Raw genomic sequence first — 27,806 nt, 5'->3', positions numbered from 1 at the left:
GTTCTATCGCAAATGCTGGCTGTTAATTGAAGTATCAAAAGTATTTGCAAGCAATCTGGGAGACGTATTCAAGGTTCTTTCTAGTCATTTTAAATATCATCTCAAGAATCATTTCTTATTCCGTCAATTTTATCAAACATTCATACCATATCTGAATCTGCCCACACTTCCAAATAGGCAAAGTCTCAATCTGAAAAAAAAAAAAAAAAAAAAAAAAAAAAAAAAGGAAAAAAGAAAAGTCAATCCTGAGAGAGTATGTGATATGAGTTGGAAAAAATAGTTTTCTATGAGTTGATAGTTATGGAAAATGTCTCACTGCCCCGGCCCATTCAGAGCAAACCATTTACTTATTCAGTTTAGTCCTACATGGGTTTACAATCATCTTCAGCAGACACAACATTTTCCTTTCCTTTCTTTTCTTTTAATTGTTGTATGAAGTTGACTTTACGCGATGAGATTATGAGCAATCAATTTTCCCATATCCTGTTGACCATGTGTCCATGTGATCAAACGTATGGGCAAGGATAACATGTCTGTCACACGCATTACTGATATGTGCATGTGTGGTATATATGAAGGGTGTTAGAAATATTATACACGGCAAAATATAATACGGTACGAAACATGCATTGAAAGCAATATTTGATATAATTGTTTCAAGTGTTTTTCTCTTGACGATGGAGTACGGTACTAAAGTGATACCCACGATATTTATAGTCTCACGTCACTTAAAAAGCAGGAAGAAAGAAAGAGATCAATTTCTCGAGCAGCACTTTTTGATACAAGAATATTTCCAGCCATTTTTTGAGCAAAAGTCATGAATTTTGCATTAAAAGCCGATTGAATTGCCCTTTTGCATTAACTATATATAAAATAACGTCTGCAGTGGAGTAACTCTACTGCATTCATTTGCTTTCATCATGTTGTGGAGTAACTGTTCCTTGGCTGCCAACTGTGGGCTCCTTTATTTACTTCGAAGGGCTTCGTCTCTCAATCAATGGAAAATATATATATATACCAAAAAGCTGATGCTATATATGCTTTATTCACCCTGAAATAAATCAAGATATCGAGAATTAAAACTTGGGGGAAAAAATAAACAAGAAAAAAGGTGGCATGCACTTGTACGTATAGCATAGTTTGTTTGTTTGGTTTTTTTCTTTTTAAATGAAGATATATGAGAATTGAATCTATCATTTTATTTATTTATTTTATTCGTTGGAGACTCATTGGGTTTAAGGCATTGGGCTACACCGGGCGGGCAGGGTGGCCTTTTTCTTTCTTAAAAACCCTTCCTTTTTTTTTTTTTTTTTGAACAAATGCAAATTCTTATTCAATAACTGAAGGACCCAAGGGGTCATAAAACAGCAAGGGAAGCTTCCTTCCTTACAATGCCACTGATCTCAGATGGAAGGGAGTCCACCCAATTAGTCTCAGTAACAAAATTGAGAGCCAACTTTGCCAACCCATGGGCTGCACTGTTGGCCTCTCGCTTTACATGTAAAAAACGTGAATTACCCAATTCTCCTAACCCCGAAACAGCTCCATCCACTAAATGCCCATAGGAGCTCGTGCAATGCTGCTCCGAGTTAATCGCTGTGATGATCTTCTTTGCATCTCCTTCGAAAATAATGTCAGCTAAACCAAGCTCCTTGGCAAAGAACGTTGCATGACGTGCTGCTTGAGCTTCAGCCGACACTGGTTCAAGCTTGCAGTCCATGGGGATGCTACGGGCTGCCACAAAATTCCCCAACCAGTCCCTTGCAATCATGCCCAACCCAGTTCTATCTCGACAATTATCCAGGGCCACGTCCCAGTTTATTTTAAACTCTGTAATAGGGGGAGGTTTCCAATTTAGCTATGCCGATGTTATGTCCGGACCGACTGTTACTTCGTCCCTAGCATTTGCTCGCTGGAAGTCTTCCAGAGAATCCTTTGCTTCACGTAAAATCTAATTTGGATGAGGAAGACCCCCTCATGAATCAAACTATTTCTTCTTAACCACAATCTCCTGTCTATTACCACAAATAGCTCAAGCTCTGTTCGATGACAACGTTCTGCCATATCCTCAAAGATTTGGAAAAAATTCCTACCCTCACATTTCTGCTTCTGGATTTCGGCCATGCAACAACCCCAGACATCATTGGCCGAAGGGCAGTTCCACAAAATATGTTATAAGGTCTCCCCCTCCCTTATGCATACTGGGCACTGCTTTTCCTTAATCACACCCCTCTTAAATAAGTTGGACTTGGTTGGAAGTAGGTTATTAAGAGCTCTCCACAGAAACATTTGAACTACCTTTGGTACATGTAGCATCCAGCATACTTTCCATACGCTTGTACCTCTTCTCATGTTCGATCCACCACTACGTAGAGAAGCAGCCGTCTCCATCCCCATATGGCACGCACTTCGGACAATGAAATCCCCTATTGTGGTGCATCTTCAAATTAACCTATCCTTGGGTTGGAGAGGGCTCAATGGTATATTGAGTATCACCTTTGCCTTTTCTTCAAGAAAAATGGCTAAGATTAAATTACTATTCCACTACTTAGTATTTTGGTCAATTAAGTCTTTAACCCGAGCCTCTACATCAAACCCGTTGTTAGGCGACTGAACAGAGAAGGAAGTTGGAGTTGGAAGCCAATGAGAGCCCCATATCTTGATATCCTGCCCATCCCCTACCCTCCATAACAACCCATTCTTTAGTAATTCTTGAGATGCCATAAGGCTTCTCCATGCATAAGAGGGCCTAGAACCCATTGTCGCTTCCAGTATAAAACCATTTTGAAAATACTTAGCCTTAAGAACTTGGGCAGCCAAAGATTCTGGTTTTGTAAGAAGTCTCCACAACTGCTTAGCCAACAACGCCTTATTAAACATAACCAAATCCCGAAATTCCAACCCTCCACTTGACTTAGCAACGCCCATTCTTTCCCAACTCATCCAATGGATTTTTGAAGTATTCTCTTTATGGCGCCACCAGAATCGCTTCATCATCCTATTTATCTCTCTACATAGCACAACTGGAAGCTGAAACACGCTCATACAATACGTGAGAATCGCCTGTACCATCGCCTTAAGGAGAACCTCCTTGCCAGCCTGGGATAAAAAATTAAGCTTCCAATTATTTAGGCAGCTCCACACCTTGTCCTTGATAGTCTTAAAGGACTGGTATCTAGATTTCCCCACAATAGTTGGAAGTCCCAAATATTTATCAAAGCTATGTGCTGCTTGGAGTCCTGACAACTAGATAATTTCATTCCTCCTCTCCAAACTGGTATTCCGGCTAAAGAAAATAGACGTCTTATTTTTATTCAAAGATTGACCAGAAGCCGCTTCATATTTTTCCAAAATCTTAGTAATACGTCTCCACTTGACCAGGCTTTCCTTACAGCATAACAAGCTATCATCTGCAAAGAAAAGATGGCTTAGCCAAGGACCATTCTTAGAAGAAGGTACACTAGTGATAACCCCCTTCTTCTTCGCCTGAGTGAGTAAAGAACTGAGGACCTTTGCATAAATCAAGAAAAGATAAGGGGATAGCAGGTCACCCTGACGAAGACCCCTTGATGGTTGAATGTTCCCCACAGGTTTACCATTTATCAAGATGGAATATGAGACTATACTTACACACTCCATAATCAGTCTTATCCATTTATCAGGAAACTCCATTTTTTTCATCACAGCTTCCAAAAACACCAATTCCACCTTGTCGTAAGCCTTACTCATGTCTAGCTTAATTCCCATAAACCCAGTCTTGCTCCACATTCTAGTATGCATGGTATACAACGTTTCGTAGGCCATAAGGATGTTGTCCGTAATCAGTCAGCCAGGTAAAAATGCACTTTGGGTGGAAGAAATAATATTAAGGAGCACTCGCGTCATACGGTTTGCTAACACCTTTGAAATTAACTTATAAACTACATTGCAAAGACTAATAGGTCTATAATCAGCAACACAAATGGGGTTTATTTTTTTTGGAATAAGAGCTATATGAGTAACGTTAATACTGGCATCCATAATTTCGAAATTTAAAAAAAATAAAACTACATTGCAAACCTCATTGCCAACTGATAGAAGCCAACCGAAAAACCCTCCAGACCCGGGGCTTTTTCAGGGGACATTTGAAACAAAGCACTGTGCACTTCCTCAATCGTGAAAGCAACTAACAGCTGGGTACAAAGCTCAGGTGGAATCTTCCCTTCAATGTTTTTAACACAATCTGGTATGCCATGTGGGCTGGCCGTATTAAATAGGACTTGATAATAATCAAGGAAGGCTTTCTCAACCTCAACCTGGGATGTGCAAATACGCTTCTCTCCGTCCCGGATCTATGCAATCAAATTCCTGCTCCTACGTTGAGTGTAACATGCATGGAAATACTTGGTATTCCTATCTCCATTCTTCAGCCAATTTTGTTTAGACCGTTGCCTCCATTTTATATCTTACTGCTCAATCAACCCATTCAATTCCTTTCTAAGAATATTTTCCTTCTGTCTTGTCGAAGCATCAGCCTCGGTTTGAAGTCTTTCCAACTCACTAGTTTTTTTCCTTAATAAGCAATTCATTGGGTTGAATTTGCTTTCGAACCCATTGCTTGACTTTTATAGTGCAACTTCTTAAATTCCCATTTACAGCAGACCATGGGTTTTCCCCATTTTGTTTTTTCTGCCAGGCTTGCTTCACAACTTCATTGAACCCCTCCACCTTATACCAGCTGGTCTTATCCTGAAAGTTCCTCTAGGTTCTCCACTTGCACTCGTTTTCAGTAGCATAAGAGACAAAGACCATCTAGCCAGCACCTCTACATCCACTTTCTTGAAAAAATGACACCACTCCGGATTAGCTATTGCCCTGTCCAGCCGTTCTTGGATGAAGTTTCTGCCATCCCTACCATTAGTCCATGTGAACCGAGGACCTTTAAAACCCAGATCACAAAGAGAGCAATCCTTTAATGTTTTTTGAAACGCTTCCATTTGCCATCTTGCTCTATTCACTGTGCCCCGTTTTTCAGATGAGTACATAATTTCGTTAAAATCCCCAACGCAAAGCCAAGACCTAGGATGAAACTGAGAAAGGACTTGCAACAATTCCCATGCTTCTTTTCATTTTGTCACATCCGGGTGTCCGTAGAACACGGTAAACTTCCATACCACCCTTTCTCGGCCATGAAGTACCTCGGCATTGATATGTCATCTGCTGAAATTTTTTATTTCCACTCGAACTTTGTCTTTCCAAAGCAAAATCAAACCACCACTACGACCCACACAGTCTACCACAAACATATGATCATACCCGAGTTTTGTTTGTAAGAATCTCGTCTTTGCATTCATCATCTTGGTTTCCATGAGGAAAACCAAGTTGGGTTTCTTATCCTTCACCATCCGATGAAGGTCCCTAATTGCCCGAGGGTTCCCAAGCCCTCGGTAGTTCCAGCTCAAGAGACTCATTATGTTTGGCGGCGCTGCTCTGCAGCCACCGCCGTATCATTGCACAATTGATTCTGATCTACCACTCCTGGCTTGAGCCTTTTATGTCCACTAGTTTTCTGCTCAGACCCCATGTCCTGTTGCAAGCCCTTCACGTCAATTCCACCGCTACCTGCCTCAGACCATATCCTCCTCTTCCCACCAGAAATTGTGCACGTCTCATTCCCCCTAGCCACTGAACCCGAAGCTTTGTGACTTATCAAGGCTACTGGTTTATTTTTTTTACGTGACTTTGAGGAGCCCTCCAGTTCTTCGACATGTCCCATACTAAACAACTTGGCACTCGAACCCGAACCTCCCAGGATAGAAGAGTCTTTTTCTTTGCTCATTAGATCCCAAACCATTTTTTCCTTTATAGCATCCCATTGACCGATATAAATACTAGGAGATTTTCTAGTATCTTTACTCCCACTATTTTCTTCCTTAGTAGGCTCCCTTAATGCCCTCATTTCCTTTCTTAGCCCCGCTTGACCGTGATTCACTTGGAAAGAATCCGAGATTTCCTCCATCTGTTTATGGTCATTTGTTTCCATTATTGGCATTTCCAGTCTTGGCGTACTCCAGCTATCGTGTGAATTAGAATTCTCCTCTTTCTCCACTGCCGGAATGATGGAGTTTACCGGGCTACTATCATCCATTTTTCCAGCTACACCATCATCATTAATTCCCTTCCCCCGCCATGAAGTGTGACTCGAGGTTACACTTGAATACTCCCGCGGTCTAGTCTGGCCATAACTATCTCTCCCACTAAACCTTCGTTTTGGAAACGACACACGCAACCACGGCCCATACTCGGTTGGTTGGGCTTCACCGCAGTGTCTCTTATCTCCTGGATTACTGCAACCACTCCTGCCATACCTAATTACACCACAATGAAAACAATACTTGGGGATTTTTTCATATTGAAATGGCACCCAAATAGACTTATTCTTCACTTCAGCGTTCATCCCCTAAATAGTGGTTTTGAGAGATCCAGAACAATCTGAACCCTTAAAAACTCTCCCCATCCCACACCATCTTCTGCCACATCGACATCCTCAACCAATCCCACAATAGATCCAAGTCTGTGTCCAAATTCCCTCCCTATGCATGCAAGGGAAAGTTTGAACATCCTCACCCAGAAAGTTGCCTTATCAAAATCCAGTTCGAATGGAGATGATAGACCGTCATAGTCCACCAGTGAAAACAGAAACCCATCAAAAGTCCAGGGCTGGCCCTCCATAATCCTGTCCATCTCCCAGGAATGCTCCAAGTCAATGAGAAACAAATTAGATCCCAATACTTTGAAGTTGACCCTCCCCTGTAGATGCCAAGCCCTAATCATATAAGTCTTCACGATCTCTTTACTTACGTTCCTGTCCAGCAAAAGTTTCCCCACAATACACGATTTTCCCCTCGCCACCAAATCGGCAGTTTCATTTGCTCCAACATCAAAATCTACACTTTCCTCCTCCCTTAGGGTGAAGTTTCCTCATAACTCATTCAGTTCCTCCGCCGTATCTCCCATATTCATGTCTCCCGTGCACTCTCAAGTGTCTACGTAGCTGCGCCTGCTCTCTCTCATCGTAAGGTAGAGAAAAGATGCTTCACCTCTAGGTTTTCAGAGAGAAACGTAGAGAGAAGAAAAGTTTTAGTAGCAAATCTAATTCACCCAATTCAATAACTTTTCATCTTAAAAACCCTCTATAATTCTTTCTCATTGTAATTAAATTCAACCTCAAGCACTGCATGAGCTGACATCCTTTAATCTCTCAAACCTTTCATTTCTAAATTGTATGTCATAATTCTTTTTAAGAGGACTCAATACACAAAAAGGTTTAAAATAAAATTTATGATCTTACTAACTTAAGATGAACAACTCTTTTTGTAGGGAGCTAGACTTGAAAGGCAAAAATAAAAAACATATAATTTTTTTTTTTACAAATTGGGTTGTTGAAATTCTTTCAACGCGGCTTCTAAAAGTGTCAAGTGTCTCTTTCTCACTGCTATTTAAAAAATATTGGCTTCTTAATTACATGCTATGTGGCACAAGACATTTTTAGAGACCGAGTTGAACCAATCTTCCTACAACCCAAATTGTAAGAAATTTTTGTTCCAATAAAAATGAAAAAGGGGGTCAACTTTGACTTGAGCCTCCCATTTGTATTTTCTCATCGTCTTAATTTCTTGCCCACTGTTATGATTCTATCCCATATCAGTTAAGTGCAATTGTAATCATATGTATAGGAGTTTTTTTTTTTTTTTTTTAATTAATTAATTAATTTTTACATTTTTTCCTTTCAAGTTGATTTTAAATGAGGAATTGCACTTGACATTTGTATCCTTTGGTATAAGAGTCAAGCTTCATGTTTTGGGTTTGGTAGAGTCATAGAATGGTTGGCCTATAAGATAGAGTGTGCTACAAGAGATATCGAATTTAGAAGCGTGGTGGTATGTTATGATTCTAATATCTAACATCAATTTAGTACAATCTTAATCATGTAACCTTAATAATACTCAACAACTTGGACAGCTAATTATTGTGGATCACAATTAAAACAAGCAATCAACATGATACGCAATCTTCTCTCTTAATTTTAGAGAAGCTATTCCCTCTCTCTAGATTCCTCCCCCTTCTCTTTGTTCCCCTCCTCCACTATAGACTTAACCGTGCCACCACTTCCGGCCTCCACTATCAGCCTCTGCTCCATTTCCTCTTGGTTTTTGTTGCTGTGTTTTATGGATTATAGTTTTGCAATTCTTATGTGGTTTAATCTCGTCACATATATTTTTGCAGTCAAAGTTCATTCCTCCTCTTCCGCGGCTCCATATCGAAATACAACAGTGTTTATCCTTTAATAATTCCTTTTAGTGGTTGTTACTTATTTTAAGCGAGTTTACTTCTTGGCTTACTTTAAAAATTGTATTTTGCAACCCATTTCTTATACTTTAGACCAAGATATAAAGGATTTTAGGCTTATTTCTTATTTATTGTTATATTTTCTGTATTGTAATTATGTTTGAATTTTTTTTTTGAGAGCTGATCTCCTCCTGTTTTTTATTTTATTTTATGGTAACTCTTTGTCATTTGCTTTAAAACAAAAAAAAACAAAAAAAAAACAAACAAACAACATTGTGTCACGAATAATGTTGTGAACAGATAAGAATCTGGGCGTAGATAAGAATCATGTACTTCGAGCTTAGTGATGCGTGACACAGTTTCCGTGTTTGGGTCGTTCACGACTTCACGTGGACACTTAAAAAGATTAAATTAAAAAGATAATACAAAAAAATAAAATAAAATAAAATAAAAACTAGGCAGTCCTCCTTCGAGCTCTGGCGGTGGCAAAGGTACCAACCTTCACCTTCAAAGTCTCTCCAGCCTTCTCAAACAAAACCAGAAACCCTACCAAAGATGAAGATAATGGTGGCCATAAAGCGAGTCGTCGACTACGCCGTCAAAATCAGAGTCAAACCCGACAAAGTAAGCAATACACACAAACACATGCTTTTCTAACTTTCACTATTTTTTTGTTTTTGTTTTTCCTTGTGATTCATACACTTGTGATATTCTGAAAATAATTCGTTTCATTTCTCAGACGGGCGTGGAAACCCAGAATGTGAAGATGTCGATGAACCCCTTCTGCGAGATAGCGCTCGAGGAGGCTCTGCGGATCAAGGAGTCGGGCCTGGCCTCGGAGGTCGTGGCGGTCAGTATGGGCACAGCGCAGTGCGTGGACACTCTCAGAACTGGGCTCGCTATGGGTGCTGATCGGGGGATTCATGTGGAGGCCACTGGGGCTCTGTACCCGCTCTCTGTTGCCAAGCTCTTGAAGGCGCTTGTGGAGGTTGAGAAGCCCGGGCTTCTCATTCTGGGCAAGCAGGTTTGTCTATTTTGAGTTTTGGAGAAATGGGTTGCTTTTGATTTGTTTAAAACTATGAGGTTCTATAAGTAATTGTGGTATGATGCGGTTCTTTTATTGTCTTTGGCAAACGGGTTATTAAATTTGAGTTTTAGATAAATGGGTTTTTTTGGTTTTGCTCGAAGTTATGGATTTATAAGTTATTATAGAACATTGTCGGGTTGAGGTTGGTTTTTAGGGATAATCTACTGTTGGGGGATTTTATTTTTGGGCTGTTAATCTTTTTTGTATTGGAATTTCAATTTGATTGGTGGATTTTGAGATTGGTTCTGAAGATTAAATTTTCATGTTCACTTCTGAATCAAATGGGAGGATTTTGAAGTAGGTATTGAACATTTTAACTATGCTGTTGAATTTGTTGGGTTTTATATCTGTGAAGGTCCTGATTATTCCCTTAATTTTGTTCATTTCTTTGGGGCTCCGTATTCATGTGGAAGAGTAACTCGTCATTTACAAATTCTTGTGAAGGCCATTGATGATGATTGCAATCAAACAGGGCAAATGGTCGCGGGGCTTCTTGGTTGGCCACAGGGGACCTTTGCTTCAAAGGTTAGTCCGAACTCTTTAAAAATTCTTCATGAAGAGTGGTCCATTATCTAGTGTAGTGAAAGTATAAGCTGATACTCCACCAGGATAAACAAATTCATGCCTTCTTATTTTGTTGTTGGGACTCTTTGTGACAGAACTGTATGGCACAACAACATTGTTTGTTGTTGTATTGCTGTCTGCTTGAGCATCAAATGGAAGGGTTAGACTTTTGATGAATATAAGAGAATCGGTGTTGTCCCCTGATTATTGCTGTCTGAATTTTATTGTTTTTCATTAAAAATGGGCTAATTTCCATGCAAGGGATTCTCCTGATGTTTCTGTTGTTCTCTCTGTTTCTTCTGCTACTCTTTTGGAAAATTTCTCTTACTATGATTTACTGCTGCTATCTAGTAGGTTGTGCTGGACAAGGAGAACCAAGTAGCAACAGTGGATAGAGAAGTGGATGGTGGTCTTGAGACCTTGTCTTTAGACTTACCAGCTGTAATCACGTAAGTAAACAGATCCTCCTGAAATTTCGAGTTTAAACACTTGCAATATGGTGTTGTTCCTCACAATAGTGTTTTTACTTGTACTTTGATTTGAGTATATGACTCAGGTTTGGTATATATATATATTTTTTTTATAGCTGTTCTTAAATAGATTATGCTAGGCATAAAGAGTCCCTTTCTCGGTGCATTTTGTTCTTGCCGTTTGTTTTATAGTGATTATTGTCAGTAATTCTCGATGTGCTTCCTTTTGTACATGCCATTCCTTTACATACTTCTCTTTACCTTGCTGAATCCTTCTCTTGAATCTCAAAACTTAATTTTGAAGCTGTTTTGGTATTTCGAATTTTGACATACATTTGTTTTTTTTTTTTTTTTTTTTTTTTTATGCATTTGCGATATATGTATTCAATTAAAACTCACCTTTAGAATAAGTTTTAAACGTTGCTTGTAATGGCACTCACAATGGTTTCCCTAAATTTCAATCCAAATTAGGGAACCAATTAACTTTTTGCTTCCCTATTCAAATGCTTTCCATAATGGCTTCCCTATTCTTTTTCTATACCATTTAAATATTATTTATTTACTCTTTGTTTATTCTTTCTTTATGTTGTCTTTATTCCCCATATCATTTGTACTATATATTCTTTCTTTGTGGTTTCTTTATTCCCAATATCATCTGAACTTGTGGACTTCATACAAAATGCATCGTATTAGAGACATAGAAATCCATTCTCAACTCCAATGGGATCTTGTCAAGCATTTATGGCAAATATATGACCAATCGTAGGAACTTGATTTTTTTTTTTTTTTTGGTTAAGTAGAAACTTGTAATTTTAAATTTCATATGATAACATTATTTCTGTTTATGTTAGTCTTCAATTAATTTTCAATTTCGTATGATACCGTACACAATTAAAATTACTTATCAAAAAAAAATTTTCAATTTCGTATGATACCATCAATTAATTTCAAAGGCAAATGACTGTTTGCACCACTTCCCATGGGCAAATACCAATTTACAATCAAGAGTAAATTAGAATAGAGCCCTAGATTAGTATATATTCATGCACAATACAAAAATACTTAACAAACACAATAGAATCCTTGCACAATACAAAAATGATAAGAGTAGTTCACTTAAATAAATACATTCCAATGGTGATGACTATTTAGTCAGGATTTCCATTTGAAGTGAATAAATATATCTAGTCCTACGCTTCTCAAGGATTTTTGTTCATTCCCTTGAATCTAAAGCCAATACTAGTAGATTGTCTTCTTCAACGGAGTAGTTTCCACCTCTCTTAGTAGTGGAATCTCATTCTAGCTTGGGGTGGAGTTTCATTGTGGCCTTGTTCCCCTTCTTATAAGGGCATAGTAAAAGGCTCTTTGCTCATTTTTGAATCTATCCTTTGAACAACACAGGTAAGAAAAATCAACGATTGGATATGAAATGAAGACTATCATTCAACGAACTTTAACTGTCCAAACCTCAGATAAGGCAGTGATGGACCTTCTAGCAGCAAAGTTATCTTCTGAAACACAACTATACTTACAAATATTAAAAAATAAAAAATAAAAATTGAAAACAGGAAATCTGCTGCCTACTAAAGAACCATTGAGGGAAGCTTAAGAACAGAAAGTGCAATTGCGAATTATGAGCAACTACAGAGACAAGGAAAGAAAAAAAGTATTAAGCTTCAAAATTATATATGACGTGATAAAGATTTAGCAATACTTCGTGTAACAAACCAAATTGATGATAATATAGCCACAACAAGCAAGCAAATTCAAATTTGAAATTTGGTTAGAGAACCTTAAGACTATCTTGCTTGATAACAGCATAACGATTTTTTACTTAGCAAAAAAAAAAAAAAAAAAAATCTTGCTTGATAACAGAAAAATTCCCGCTCACTTCAGGGCATAGTGAACTACAAACATTCAGTATAACTCCAATTTTTCATTGGAATAGGTAAGAAATGCTGGGTTCAGACACATGTAGGTATGTAGAATTAAGCTAACAAGTAAGATTGGTCACAAGCTCCAAGTCAGCCAAATCGAAATAAAATATGCTTAGATAGGCTACACAAACTCAAGTCAAACTTCAGCAGCTCAGTTCACATGATCTAGATCCAAGCCCATCCAAGACAAACTGAGCAACCTAATGCGCGACTCAGTTTTGGTTGTGTTTGTCCTGCAAAATTTGGGTGTTGCATTTGCAATGAACCTCTGATTCAAATAAATGCAATGGATTCACACAAGATCCAACCTGCTACCATCTCCAGTCATTAGTATCAAGGTAGAGGCCATTGTACAATTTTAGCTTAGCTTCGAAACCTAAAAGTGAAGCTAGAATCAAATTGTAAAACCTCAAAGTCCAAAGCTGCTTCAATACCTGAGAAAGCTGAAAGAATACCTATATATATATAAATCCAGAGCTCATGTGTTGGCTAAAAGGAGGGGGGGGGGGGGGGGGGGGGGGGGGAAGAAATGATCTAAGGCCTCGTTTGTTTCTGCGTAAAATGTTTTATGTTAGAAAATGTTTTTAGCCAAAATCATTTTTTCAGAATGATTTCAGCTGAAAACTTTTTCTGGTGTTTGGCTCGTACGGAAAAAGTTATTTTCATTCAATTATATTAACCTATATATATCAACTTTTATTCACAACATAAAAATATTAATGTAAAACAACTAAAAACATAACTTAAAAATTATGTTTAACTAAAATATACACATATTGACTAACAATGATCATATATTTTTATATAATCTACGGAGCCGTGTTCACGAGTGGAGTCATGGGATACTTGGGTTTTTGCTACATGGAATCGAAATCGTTTGAGTTTCGGTCTGAAGTTTCCCCAACATATATTAGAGCTCACCCTAAGCCGTGCAATTAAATTTTTTTTTTCCCAAACTATTTCTTCGATGCTCTCTTCGTTTTGATGGAAAATAGTTTTTGGGAAGACATTATTTGACAAAGGATAAATTCAGGTAATCCAGTGTAGATTGCTTGGAAGCAAACTATGGTGTCTTTTTTTTTACAATCACAGATTTTAGTGATTTGCCTCCATTCTACAACATGACGAAATTCAGAGGAAATAAAATGAGCAGGAAGAGTGGAAAACTCACTCTATTGTTGCCGTTGATTGAGCTGATTCTGTGTCATCGAGAACGGCTCACCAGAAGGCACTGTCGGTGGGGGGAGGAGAACCAAGCCAGGAATGTTGTGAAAGAAAAAGGAAGAGGGAGAGAGAAAAGATTTTTGTGAATAAGATGGGAGAGAGAATGCCTTTTTTTTAAAAATTTTTTTGTTTTATGAATAAAGAACACATCAGGTGAGCAACAGTGCCAATCGAAACATTGGGTGGTGGTGGTTTAAGGAATCTCTATGGAAGCCAATGGATTGGTGGTGGGGGGTAGGGTTGGTGTTTATCTAAATTTAGGGAATTCCGTATAGAGTAGGAAAGCTATTGTGAGTGATCTAAGTGTGAAGAATATGTGTGTACTTTGTAATAGCTTCTGCTTTAAAAATTTAGTAGCCTTATTGAGATACATTCAAGAATAACTACAGCAGAAAGAAGTAGCAATGTATATGTTAAGGTGCTCATATTCTTGTAACTACTTGAATTTTATTTCAAGTAGAGACTTGTATTTGCCTGAGTATCTTCTAGATCAAGTATCTTTTATAGTTAAGTGTATTGAAGGTCGATTCCGTTACTTTTCTAGATCTTCCCAAAATACAATAGGCTTGTATTGGATAGCTGCTTTCTGGGATACAACAACCTATGTAGCGTGCCTTGTGGAAAGTGGCTTACGTGTTTGTCTTGACCTCTGCAGTTGCCTCATCATTATTCGCATTATTCACATTATTATTATTATGAAAGTGATGATCATACCAATGGCTGTCATCATCATCATCATCATCATCATCATGATGCAGTTCTCATGATTATCATTATCATAATAGTTATCAAGTGTGTGTGGATTGCCGAAATCATCATTCAAGTGCATTCCTTTTGGGATGACTGTTCAAGGTGCTATCTTTGTCATATGCGGAAAATATTGACTTCTTTTGCTTGCTTCTTACTCTCTGCCATTTTGATGTTTCTTATGTGCATGCACATGTAAAATGATAAATTTATTTGTTCTCCTCATGCAGAACTGATTTGAGGTTGAATCAGCCGAGGTATGCAACACTCCCCAATATAATGAAAGCAAAGTCGAAGGCCATAAAGAAATTCACTCCACAGGAGTTAAACGTGGAAATAAAATCCGATTTAGAGGTTGTTCAAGTCACGGAACCTCCCAAGAGAAAAGCAGGGGTTGTAGTCTCTTCGGTGGACGACCTTCTTGACAAGCTCAAGAATGAAGCTCATGTCATTTGATTTTTTGATTGCTTCTTCATCAAGCTTCAAAACCCATGTACTCAGCTGTTTCTTTCTCACCAAATCTTAAAATGCTCTGATTTTTCTACACCAAAATATACAGAAATGCAACTATAGAATAACTCTGAGTGCCAGTTCAATAAAATTTCATTTTTCATATAATGGAAGTTAAATAAATCAATTTCATATTTTCTTTTATTTTTTGTCATCATCCTCTTCTTTGTTTATTACTCCATCCAAAAAAAAAAAAAAAACAGTTGGTAGTTTTATACAGAAAGAACCCTAGGAAGATATTTTAGCAATGTCACTATATTTATTTTCTTTTTTCTTTAAGCAAAATGGGTAAAAGATTCTTAAGTACTTTTTCAAGACTAGTAGAATCATATCTAATTCCACTTTAAAAAGAGAAGAAAAGATCATATCACCAAGGATTCTTAAGCAGAGTGAGTGGGCTTGTTCCTGGGCCGAGTGGGCCTGATTAAAGCAGTTTAGACTCAATCAGTTGTGCCACGTGCGGTGGATATGAAATCTGTCAAATAAAGACGCCGCGGCGACTACCATCAAGGCTCTATCCCGATAGATTCCATCCACGTGGTGCAACTTTATTGGGGCGTTCTTTTATTTCCATCCCCGCAAATTCCCTTCTCTCTTTCTCCGCAGAATTTCCGTCCTAATACTTTTCAAATCGCCATTAACAGAATTTAGTTCTCATCAATTTCGAATTCCAATTCCCAAACAAAATGGATCCGTCGTTAGAGGACAGTAGCTGCTGGGATTTTCTCGATTACAGCTTCATCGACGACAACCCTTCCCCGGAATTCTTTTTGCCTAATCAAAGGTAATCCAATTCCCTTTCTCTTCCTTAGGGCTATTTTTTTCTCCATCAATTCCATATTGCATTACTAAATGGAATAATTTTAGTTTCATTTTAGGATTTAGACGGTAAGAAAGAGATCTGAGATTGTTTCACCTAAGAATTTACAGTTTATTTTATTATATATGGTTGCAGTGGTAGCGCTGAAATTGCTTTATCGTCTGGGCGAGATAGAGACGGCGCCGAAAGAGAGTGCTCGCGGAAGAGGTATTGCTTGATATGGTTTTTACGTACACAAATTGCATTGTTTTAGCTCCTATTTTCCTGGCTTCAATTTGTATTGTTTGCCTTTGAATCACATACATAGGATGAACTATAAGGCATAATACTGTACAAATTAAAGTTTTGTGTACTTGTTCGTTTGTCTCCTACCGTCGTATGATATTCTATAAACGAGCGGTCTTGTCATTAAACCTTAGTGGATAATAGGGAGCTTCACAGTTTCTTATATTATATTCCTTTACCTAATGGAGTTTACTTTTCAATTTGTTACGTTCATCCAGTAGTAGAATTGGTAGGGGAACCAAAGAAGGTATATAGCGCCAAATGAGGCTTAGAAGAGGATAGAATTAAGGAAGAGAGCAACTACTAGGGATGAAAGCGGAAGATTATCAAAAAATAAAAGAAGGATGCAACAAAATTCAAGATGAGAGGTGCTAGAAGTGAAGAACTAAGCAAGCAAATCAAGTATAAGCAATAGCCTCTTCTTTCTGGTCTACATCAAGTGCATTGAATGCCCCACAATCAGAATCAAAGAGGCTGTGTCAAGGGGAGACAAGGACCAGAAGTGTGGAAAGAATACATTATGTTCGTGGTCCATGGGTACCTTTTGCAGTCAATCAAAGTCAGCTTAAATGCTATATACTTCAGCATTTCTCCCTTAGTTGCATTTGAACTAGCCATTCAACAAAAAGGGGCAGCTTGAAAGCAGCAAACGAAAGGTTTACGGGATGTTCTGTTTTTTCCAGGCCTGCTTTTGTCTCTGGTTTGATGGTCGCATGTGCTAAAAATCCTGTACATTCCATTTTGAAGATGATTAGACGAACAAATCATATAGTAGTAGATGTTCGGGGAATTTTATTCTCTATAGACTTGAGGGAAAGAATTGAAATATGACTTCAACATTCCTGACCTACATTTTACCAGGTTCTCAGTTAGGTTCTTTGGGGAGGTTGCTTCCTAGGAAGCATTTGTTTGCCATACTTTTCTCTCTAGGCCTAGCTCTCCGCCCCATCTTACTAATAATGAAGGGCTTGGCCTGGCCATATTTCAGCTTGCTAAGTGTAACCTCCTTTGAAATTTCTTGAATGTTGTAGAATCCATGCCCTGTTTTCTGAAATCTAGGTTCCTTTTCTAACTTTTGGATCTGATCCTTAATTAAGGTTATAGGTTGGGCGCTTTAACCATTCCCATAGATACAAAAAAACTCAGCGAGTGAACTAGGTTTTGGTATTGCTTCTTGAGCTTCTATCTGATGTTATAGAGTAGAATCACTAGCGGTAGCTTCTGCATTTTGGCGCCCCTTGGCATTTGTCACTGCTAATCTTGGTTTATGATTCATTTTCTGATGAATTTTCCTAGGCACAGAGTGGCAGTGGGAAATTGCCTATGAAGTGTAATTTTTCCCACCCAAATGTTCAGTTTTTTATTTTTTATTTTTTTAAATGCCCGAATGTTCAGTTTCATGCAATGTATCTGACACCCTCCCCAATTTCTACTTAGATTTTTTTTTTTTTTGAATTTCTGTATGTTGCTTTGATAGCTTGATCTGCTGTGCTCTTGCATGTCCATGATAATTCTTTTACATTGAATACTTTTAGGGGGCGCACCGATTCATGCAGCAGGCCCATATCTAAAGCTTGTCGTGAGAGATTGCGAAGGGAGAAATTGAATGACAGGCATGCAACTTGTTTCATCAGATTCTGTGTTTTTTCATGGTTTTTGTTTGCTCTTGAATTTCAGCATTTAATATATACATTGTTTTTCCTTCCCTTTTTTTTGGGGGGGTTCATTCATAAAAGAATTCCAGGTTTTCTAGTCGACTTTTAAGCAATTTCCATTTATAGTCAAAGTACATTTTTCATTTGAATGATCTTCTGTATCAGAATGTGCAATTTTTATTCTAAAGGGTTTTAAAGTCCTCGAACTTCTCAGCTGTCTAAATTCTATTGGTTCCATAGACCTGAAAAGATATTTGATGTTTGCAGTGCTTTGAATAAAAATTCTGCCAATTTGTAGAAGTCATAAGATTTTTTTGTACAAATTTAATAATTTTACTTATCAAAAAAGAAGTCATGAGATTTTTGCAGCTTATTTTCCCAAGAATAATGATCATTTGACTAGTTTTTTACTTTTATTCTTTTGTTCTCTCTATCTCTCTCCCCCCCTCTCTCTCAATGAGGTTATAATAAAAGGCAGGTCTTCTTTTTGACTCATGCAGGTTTCTAGACTTGAATACTACTTTGGATCCTGGGAGACCTGTCAAAATTGACAAGCACGCTATACTTGATGATACCATCAGATTACTGAACCAACTAAAATCTGAATCTCAAGAGCTTAAAGAAACAAATGAAAAACTACTAGAAGAAGTAAAAAGTCTAAAGGTTAGTCGTCCAAAGCATTTTACTTCTTAATAAAGGTTAACATTCCTTTTGACAGCTTGTGCTTTGCACATGCCCATGATACCGTTTTACTTGATTTGAGAGAACTCTTCTTGTTTGATGTTAACTGCCGTGCTTTTTCCTGATCCCATGTTCCTAAGTTTGTTGCACATGTTTTTTAACTTTTATATGTTTGTTTGGTGAGGACATTGCTTAGTTTATTCAGGTACTTTTGGGCTGATGATTATATGTATAGAAATGATTCTTTCAAGGATATATTTACAATGTATTATTAAGTGCTTTTTTATACATGCATCGAATGTGGGAAGAAGTTGTCAGTTGCCATATGCTTTACATCAAAGAAACGTTATGGTCACAAGTCTGTACCTGAACTATACTCCGGGAGTATAAGCTATTATAGATTTTAGATGACATGGATTTACTGTAAGATGCTTTGTTCCTTTTTAGAGAAGAATTAACTTTAGATACTATAGATACCAGAAGGGAGAGTGCGAGGTTTGAAGGAAAAGAGTTGACTATAGATACTATAATTTTATGTCGTTGTTGAAAAGGTCATTTTTTTTTTCACTGAAAAATGGTGGAATGGTATTTTTTTTCTGATCCTAAATTGGTGACTCATATCATTGCCTATCAATTATCAAGTTGTATTTGTGCCCTTTGTTGTTTGTGTTAATTGTTGATTATCATGTCCCTCTTATACTTGAGGGCTTTAGTGACTGAGTTAATGATTCATCTTTTGCTACGTTTACCTTTTACCAATATGAGCTTCCTTTCCAAAGATTCCACTTACTAAGAACCATGATTTTATTGTGGGAAATGTCTAGCAAACCCTGTTGTTCATATTCTTTTGATAGCTAATATTGCTGTTCTGACTTTTGTTTTGCGTTGTATCTACCTAGATGCTGGCTTTAGCATCTGATTTTTGTGTCCATCAATTCCCAATAGGGCCAAGGCATCTGTGGAGATATGCCTCAGTGTACACTGTGAACTAACTATTAATGAATTGCTCATCTGGCATTTCTATAGTAAGTGTACACTTACTAAGAGCCATGATTTTATTGTGGGAAATGTCTAGCAAACCCTATTGTTCATATTCTTTTGATAGCTAATATTGCTGTTCTGACTTTTGTTTTGCGTTGTATCTACCTAGATACTGGCTTTAGCATCTGATTTTTGTGTCCATCAATTCCCAATAGGGCCAAGGCATCTGTGGAGATATGCCTCAGTGTACACTGTGAACTAACTATTAATGAATTGCTGATCAGGCATTTCTATATTAATTTAGTTTTATTTAATTTTAGGAGTCGAGAGTATTTCTATCTATTCATAGTTTTGCACATCGATTGTACTTTTGGTCCATTAGATCTTATATTGTGTGTTCTATATTTATATTTTTGTTTTTGGGATTTTATTTGTTTATTTTATTAGTGATTTGGTTTGGGCTTAGTAGTCAAAATCCAGAGTCAAAGTCTTACTAGGAGTTCAAGCGCTATTAGAGTTAGGTTTAGTTTTCTATAAATATAATTGTAATGCTTTCAATTGGATAGAGAAGTTTTAAGACTTGCAGCAATTATGCTCTTAATGTTTGTGTGATGCCGAGGAAGCTTTAAGTACGATATTTAGGATCTCTCTATGTGTGAGGCTTTGGAATATTTTCTTCTTTTTCCTTTTTCCTTTTTCCTTTTATTTATTTATTTTTTTTCATTTTTCAGTAATTTTTCTTAAATTATCAGACCTGTTTTTGCTTTGATTCTTGTCTCTCAAATCGAAATCTCGAAAACCCTATACCACTAATTCATCAAATAGTTTCTAAATTAACTAAGTATTCAATGTTAAAGTTCTCGGGTACTGTTGATAGCATCCAGAACAGCAGTTCAAAACTAGAGTTTCCTGGTAGTTTGACATCCAAACCCTGCCCTATGCCTTGCCCTGTTAGAAACCTTATGCCCAACTTTTACCCATCTTTAACCTCATAAAACCTAATCCTAGCTCTTCTTAAACCCTAAAATAAGTTGTTCAGAAACTCTTTTATCAAATTTGGTATCTCAGCATTTGTATTGCTTTAGTTACTTAACTCGGTCAGTTTGTATTGCTGTTGCCAATGATAAACTTACTCCTATTGCTACTATCAAACATACACACATGCACACACGTGTGTGTATATATATATTCAATAACTGCTGTTGCTGATGGCTTATCTTCGAGAAAATGATGGGGATAGGATAATTTTGGAATTGCACACATATTGGAAATCGAAAACGGATAGTTCAAAATTGTCTAATTCATGCTGACATAATTACTGTACGCCTTTTGAAGGAAAGGAACGTTTGGACGAGCTGTATGATAGAGGCAAATTTAAGAGGATCTGAAATTCAATGTTCATAGTTTTTCCATAATAAGTTGATTGAATTATGTGGGAATCTATTTTTTCTGTTGCATGTTAGAGTGTATGTTTAAAGTGTTGAATTGTTTAAACTCTTCCTTTCGTATGAAATTGCTTAGTAGTGCCAGTTTTAAAATTCTTTTCCGGTTTAACAGGCAGAGAAGAATGAACTTCGTGAAGAGAAACTCACACTGAAGACGGATAAGGAAAGGATGGAGCAGCAAGTGAAATCTATGGGCATTCCTAGTCATGCTGGGTTTATGCCAGGGCATCCAGGCGCATATCATGCTGGGCCAAACAAGATGGCAGTTTTTCCTAGCTATGGTTTAGTCCCAATGTGGCAGTACTTGCCTCCAGGTGCCCGTGATACATCTCATGATCATGAGCTCAGGCCCCCTGCTGCGTAGTTCTTTGTTTTTTTTTTTTTTTTTGAATGCTTGATTTTCTGTCATTCAGCATTTTTGTTGCCTTGCCGACATGTATATATAGCTGCTCTTTCAGTAGGTCTGATTTTGAAATTCAACTATTAGCAAATACGTGCAGCATTGGCGAAGTGTGTTGTTTGCTGGCCGTCATCTTCTAATTCAATCATTTGAGTCAACAGTCTCTATGATTCAAGTGCATATCAAACAATTGTCTTTCTCCCAGAAACATTTCAGTGGTATATTTGCAAATTCTATTTTCTTGCCAATGATAGAAAGTCTTTGAAACTTTGAATCGGAGCGCCTATAACAGCAAAGACTAGCTTAATTACAATTAATGGATGATACGGTTGAGTTTTCTGGGCCAATTACTCTTCTAGGGGAGCTCAATTTACCCAACTGACTCATGGAATCAATCAAATTCTTTCCACAGTTGATAGTGTTGTCCGTACAACGGAGGAAATATCATTTTGCTTGCATCCCATATCTTAGCATGATATATAACTCCACACAATCTTTGAACCATGTATATATGTGGATGTAGATCAACTTAGACTTAATCATAAAGAAAAAAGTTGGATGTAGACAAATTTTAAGATTCTGTGATTTATTGGGATTTGAGTAAAGGTTAAATAAAGATATTCAATTGTCACCTTAATCTGATTTGCTTGCTTAGTTTGCTGAATAAACTCACGAGTGGTCTGTGAAGCAAAGGTTTATACGATATCCTTTTGGAATTCCTCCCTTGAGTACTTTCTGTGTCCTTCAATTGGGGTTTTTTGTTTCTCTCTTGTTTTAATCGGTGTTGCATCATGATGACATCGTAATCTCTATGCTTATCAGAGTAATGGTTGAATCTTTTAAGGTTCGCACTTTGATTCTTCCTTGTGAGCTGAAGTAATCATGAGCGTGTTGTTGTTATCCTTTTGCTCGTTGTAAGGGGAATAAGTTTGCTCTTGCGAATCGTTGTGAACTTGTTGGTCTCCATCTTTACCCCACAGCAGCATATATAGGCCAATGATGACGATTACTGCCCCTAGTATGCTGAACAAGTCAATATCAAGTTTAGAATATGAGAAAGTCTAAACGTCCTTCTCCTCAAACAACCTTTTTTTTTTAAAAAAAAAAAAAAAAAAAATCAATTGTTGAGTCTGTAGAGCCTATATGGGTGAAAATGTAATCCTACAAATTCAATAGCTAATTTTTTTTTTTAAAAAAAAATTGTATGAGAGAAAGGACAAATAACATTTCTCCTAGAATATACACATGGCTACTTCTATCTTGTTCTTCTTTCGGCCTTTCCTTTTGTTTATGTGCTTCCATCTTATGCTTCTACTATATGTATGGCATATATATGGATAGAACGATGAAAAATTACCTGCCCATGTACAGTTTTTCGCCAAGGACAAAGTATGCCAGAATTGCTACTAATATTGTTGAAAGAGGATTAAACATGGTCACAAAAACTGGTCCTTTTTTTTCCGTGCACCACAGTTGAATGAAGACAATCAAACCAGAAACTACCACTCCCTGCCATGTCAAATCCATGATCAAAATATAATCAAAATTTTAGATTTGAATCTCTTACCATCTATAGACTATATATATATTTTTTCTAATTTATAGACTATATATTGATATATACTTACACCGTATATGGTTGACCAGAAGTCAATGTTGAATCCTATGGTCCAAGCAGCTCGTTTATGTTCTATGATCACTGTGAAGACAGCTGATTGTGCTCCTCCAATAAAGCTCATCCATGCAGTCAGTGACAGTTGAGCAGGATATCTTTTTAATGTAAATGCCTACAATTTTCAGAAGATAATCCACAACGTTAGATGTCTAGCTATGAAAGTCTGTCATAGAGTTCTTTCATTACTCTACACGAAACTAGTCCAATAAGCTATATATATAGCTGTGGGTTTGGGCTAAAAACCTGCATAATGTACCATATGGACCATGTTATACAGCTTGCAACAGTTAGAATAGAGCCCTTTAACCAGTTCTCGTGGGTGGCAGTTTTCCCTTGAACATGGATTAGCGGGTGCCATAGATTTCTCATTAGAGGTCCCTTGTATAGAGTCATGGTCATTACACCAGCCAAGGAAATCAAGGTCCCCAAAACTTTTCCCATCCCACGACGACTTCGGAGATCAAGAACCTCCATCCTGCATGCATGAATTACATAGCTTTAAAATATAACGAGATGGAAAATGGAAATAGTGATAAAATCTCTTAAAAGAATACCGGTAAAGAAGCATTCCAACCTTAGTACAACTGCTATTACAAAAGTCATGGAAGCTATGGTGTTCACCATTGATGCAACGAAGGTTGGGGAGGTGTATCTCAAGCTTGCAAAGTACATGTTCAGAGTCAAACCCACCCTGCAATCATTTTATCAAAGACAAGTTAACCTTCTTATATAAATTACCACTTAATCAATACTTCCACTTTTCCTTCATAAATGAAGCCTAACATGTATAATGTTTAATTAAAATGAGATACCATGTTAAATCATCATATCTCAGAAGGTTAAGCTCTTAAGATAAATGATAATTTTTATAGTATGCATGCTCTAATTTGTTACATACCCAAGTAGAGAAAGGACAAAAATTTCCAATAGAAGAGCCAATGTGAGCTTCGGCCTGACTTTTCTGCAGGAGAGGATTAAAGATGATCGATCAATAGCTATGGCGGCATTATATATGTAAACTGGAAAATAACAATCATGTATACGTACCTCTCAAGAAAATAGGCAAAAGGGAGCATGACTACACCAGCTACAATATGTCGGTAAGTAATATAGACATGAGGATTCATTCCATGATTGAAAGAAGCCTCTGTGATAAAATATAGAAAAGTATAGCCCAGCTGAGCCACAGCCATCAGGATGTGAGGCTTGAACTTCCTGTAAATGCTCCCAAAGGAACGGCCATTTGTAATAAGCGCCATGATCGAGCTCGATCTCCTTGGTTCTTCTTCTTCTTTGTTTATCACGAGCTGAAGAAGCACATATATATATATATATATAAATATAGAAGATGATGAAAGAGGTGGGTTGATTCTCGTGGCATGTTGTCCGTATCATGTTCTCCATTAAATTCCCTTTGATCGATATACTGACGATTCCCGGACATAATATTTAAGTTTCAGATTTTTTGTGGTGGACGGAATGAATTAATATTCTATCGATCTCATGCTTGCTTGCTCAAAATCCAACGTTCTAAATCCTAATTGAACAATCACATATAATAATATCACGATAAATATGCATGAAAGTGACAGATTTTGGCAAAGTGATGTCAGATTCTTGTGACAATTGGACCTAAATGTTTTCTTTTTTCTTTTTCAGGTAAGCACCATTTAAGTGCTTCTTGATTTGGCATGCATCATATATATATATATATATATATATATATATATATATATATATATATATATTATTCAATGTTGGAGAGGGGAGAAAGGAGAATTATCATGTGCATTACTATATAATACTAGCTAGTCTTATATAGTCTTTTGCAGTGAAATCTGGCCTTTAGATCAGCACTTTTTTTTAAAAAAAAATTAAAGGTAAATTTTTACTGTCAGGTTATTTTAGTTGTATAACGAGGATTAATTTATCCTCTTTTATAAAGACAATTTCTCAACAATATTCCTCCAAAATTATAAAATTATTTCATAAGAGAATTTAACATACATGCATTATTATTCCAGAATCTGTACTATATCTGAAATCAGACAATTTGTCTGTGAGTAGATTCCTTTGCTACTTTCTTCACAGGAGGAATCATTTATATGCATCTATATATCCATCAGAATATATAATCATATTGCGTCATAGAATTTAATAGGAATTCTTTTCATCTGATTGTTTTAGCAAAGTAGAATACTTTTTTTATTCTTAATAATGGAATCAAATATTCTTTTGGTTGCCTATTAATGTTCATACTTCAATATGCCATCTATCTAATTAAATGATTAATGTTCGCAAATATTTTTGTTAGTCAACACGAATTCGTAAACTGATCTTTAAAAAGCAAAATTCAAGAGAAAATTTCCACGTTGAAATTTAATTTGATTTGGACGATGGCTTAGCATCTTAATTAATCCTTTCATCATGTGTTTTTATATGCATTATTTAATTATTTGTTTCTTATCATAGCCTATAAAAAGGCATACTTTGGAAGATAATTGTTTGTTATTAAAATAAAATTTATTTGAAAATTCCCTCGTACGTGGATTTTAGTTTTTCTCTTGTGAATTCTATAGAGTTCTTTTGAGCTAACATGATTAACTCTTGCTCCTACTCCTTCTACGGCATCAACGACGTACATAGTGTTAGAGCGAGGATTTTCCTGGCAAGATCTTGAAAGTCAAGAGCTTATTGTGGCGGATATCCGTTCGTGATATGCCCGTTGAATTGGGGCTCAGTACTGCTAACGGTAAAATTGAACAAATCTGTGTGATACAAGGTGCATTAATTAATATTCGCAATCATCATTTTCAACCAACTTACGAAGAAGAAGATTCTGATGTAGACAACGAAGATGAGGAGGCACAAGGCGATCCATTCCACATGAAGGGAAAAAAAATCAGGATTTTGAAGAATATAGGTTGAAAGCGGATAATCCCATATTCAATGAGGATATGTATATTAGAGATTTTTTGGATTGGATCTTCAAAGTTGAATGATTTTTCAAAATGATGAAGGGTTTGGAGGAGCGTATGGTTAAACTCGTCGGTTTTTTATTTTTTATTTTTTTATTTTTTTAATTAAGCTCGTTGGTTTTGGATTGCGGTTTGGTGGGATCAATTAAAAAAACAATAGGGGAAACTCTGTTTACCCCCTCCCCCCGTTTCCCCCCACAAGTGTAATGAGTTTTACAATGTTAACCTCGAATTATTCAAATTTGCAATGTTAATATTCCATTTTTTTGCTACCCCTATCATTAGAGTTTATGGTCAAATCAAACGGAACCATTGACGGTTAGGGTCAATGATCACAGTAAAGAGGTAAATCCGAATGGAGTGTACTTCGTTTTGATACTAATTTGAGTAACATATTTTAGACCCCAACACTCACAATTGACAACTACGTAGTAAAATATGAACATAATGAAACACATTAACAGTAAAACCTCTTCAGAGCCGTTAAACTCAGGAAATCAACACCAATAGAAATTCAATACACAGGCATAGTACACTTACAATCTTTTGTAACAACTAACACAATTTGTGTGGAAACAGGCTCTTTGCTAGCTTCTTGCCCATGACAGCTTCAACTCATCTTTGGCCAATATTTCTTATTGATTTGCTTATCAACCTACTGGTAGACTTCAAACGATTTGTTGATGAAGAACACCTTGTGATTTAATTACTTCAAGAGAATTAATCTTCTAAGTACATTCCATCAATATCTCGTGGCACACAAATCAATCCTAAGCTCTAAGTGTATGTAACTACTCTATATCAACAAGAAATAATAATACTTAACTAAGAAAATCGTGCCTTCAAAGTTCTTTTATAGTCTTCTGAAAGCCTTGAAACCTAAAGTCGTTTTAGGTTTTTTGTGGCGGCTTCTGGGCATGTTAATGAGGTGTCAAGACATCCATAGGGTTTCACGCCTTAAAACTGCTTATTGTCCAGACATCAGCGCATGACATAACACACGAGACTCTGTTCATCTAATATCTCTGAACATTGGTGGACAACCTAGCATACACAACTCTTTGTTTCTCCATATCTTCCAAATATGTGCAAATAGGACAGTAGCAGAACTCTTTTTGAGAGACCCGTCCGAACATCTGCAGGTGACCTTGCAAACAAGGCTTGTACTTGATTTTCTTGAGCAATCTTTAAACCAAAACCCAAGTACAAAAGATTTTTTTTTTCTTTACTTTATCCAAGCATTTGGATATTGTCTAGCTCCATAAAATGTAAATTAATATATTATAAGAGTGTTTTAGAAAATTTGATTACAATATGATTCCATTCACCAGCATATTGCACTATACCAAACAATAAAATTATATATTTAGGGTTATATTATAATATTACAACCAAATTAATGAATAAGAATAATTATTTCATTATAATTTCTTCTGTTCTGAGTAATAATCATTCATTTTTCAAATGAAATAGGCATTCAAAGTACCACTTGGCCTAAATAGTTTCTAAACTAATTTGTGTCAAAAAACCATCCTACAATGCAGATGTCTCCCAGTTTTTAATCCAAGTATTTACAAGGTCAGATGCAAAGTAAAATCCCAACCCCCAATTTGATGGGATCTCTTAACTATCGTCCTACCTGCCCGTGGGGCCTAAAAGCAACAACAACAGACCAACTTCGCTGCTTCCACATTGAGGGTGTTTCCATGTCAACGTGATTGACATAATTCTCACAATCCCCTGCCCATGCCCACTCATAACCACAAACTGTCCTTGATTTTTCCTTCAGAACAAAGGATCTTTTTCTTTTCTTTTGCTCTTTTGTTCTGTTTTTGTTTTCTGAGTAAGGAACCCTTTCTTTATGAAAAGGCAGTGGCCCCCCCTTTATAAATATAATCAAGCATCTAGGTGTCATTCATTACCCCACTAATTCCCACTATAATGATGAGTTAGGGTGCATCATCAGCAGAACAAAGAAAAAAAAAAGTAATTTGATTAACAGATAGTATGACCCATTTC

General features: G+C 36.8%; 4 protein-coding genes across 4 annotated transcripts; 2 read left to right on the top strand and 2 right to left on the bottom strand.

The window, feature by feature from the left end:
- Positions 1-1,357: 1,357 nt before the first annotated feature.
- LOC148586508 (uncharacterized) lies at positions 1,358-2,397 on the bottom strand. Its single transcript, XM_088515671.1, has 2 exons — positions 2,343-2,397; positions 1,358-1,830 (listed from the first exon to the last, which is right to left on the bottom strand). The coding sequence occupies exons 1-2, from the start codon at positions 2,395-2,397 to the stop codon at positions 1,358-1,360; spliced, it is 528 nt and encodes a 175-aa protein (XP_088371797.1).
- Positions 2,398-8,746: 6,349 nt separating this feature from the next.
- Positions 8,747-14,975, top strand: ETFBETA (electron transfer flavoprotein beta). The gene is made up of 5 exons (XM_059592408.2): positions 8,747-8,952; positions 9,068-9,352; positions 9,860-9,940; positions 10,334-10,428; positions 14,588-14,975. The coding sequence occupies exons 1-5, from the start codon at positions 8,884-8,886 to the stop codon at positions 14,811-14,813; spliced, it is 756 nt and encodes a 251-aa protein (XP_059448391.1). The 5' UTR covers positions 8,747-8,883; the 3' UTR covers positions 14,814-14,975.
- A 195-nt stretch (positions 14,976-15,170) lies between these two features.
- Positions 15,171-21,314, top strand: LOC132179718 (transcription factor bHLH104). The gene is made up of 5 exons (XM_059592481.2): positions 15,171-15,651; positions 15,823-15,894; positions 17,508-17,585; positions 18,128-18,290; positions 20,847-21,314. Exons 1-5 carry the CDS (start codon positions 15,554-15,556, stop codon positions 21,096-21,098), a joined length of 663 nt encoding a protein of 220 aa, XP_059448464.2. The 5' UTR covers positions 15,171-15,553; the 3' UTR covers positions 21,099-21,314.
- Positions 21,315-21,973: 659 nt separating this feature from the next.
- Positions 21,974-24,068, bottom strand: LOC132178745 (WAT1-related protein At5g07050-like). Its single transcript, XM_059591270.1, has 7 exons — positions 23,857-24,068; positions 23,708-23,770; positions 23,384-23,500; positions 23,053-23,284; positions 22,763-22,921; positions 22,492-22,643; positions 21,974-22,157 (listed from the first exon to the last, which is right to left on the bottom strand). The coding sequence occupies exons 1-7, from the start codon at positions 24,066-24,068 to the stop codon at positions 21,974-21,976; spliced, it is 1,119 nt and encodes a 372-aa protein (XP_059447253.1).
- Between the last annotated feature and the right edge of the window lie 3,738 nt (positions 24,069-27,806).

This window comes from Corylus avellana, chromosome 4 (assembly GCF_965113065.1).
Source record: "Corylus avellana chromosome 4, dhCorAvel1.hap1.2, whole genome shotgun sequence".
Taxonomy (NCBI): domain Eukaryota; kingdom Viridiplantae; phylum Streptophyta; class Magnoliopsida; order Fagales; family Betulaceae; genus Corylus; species Corylus avellana.
Note: the sequence above shows the minus strand (reverse complement) of the source record. Positions and strands in the feature narration are given on the sequence as shown.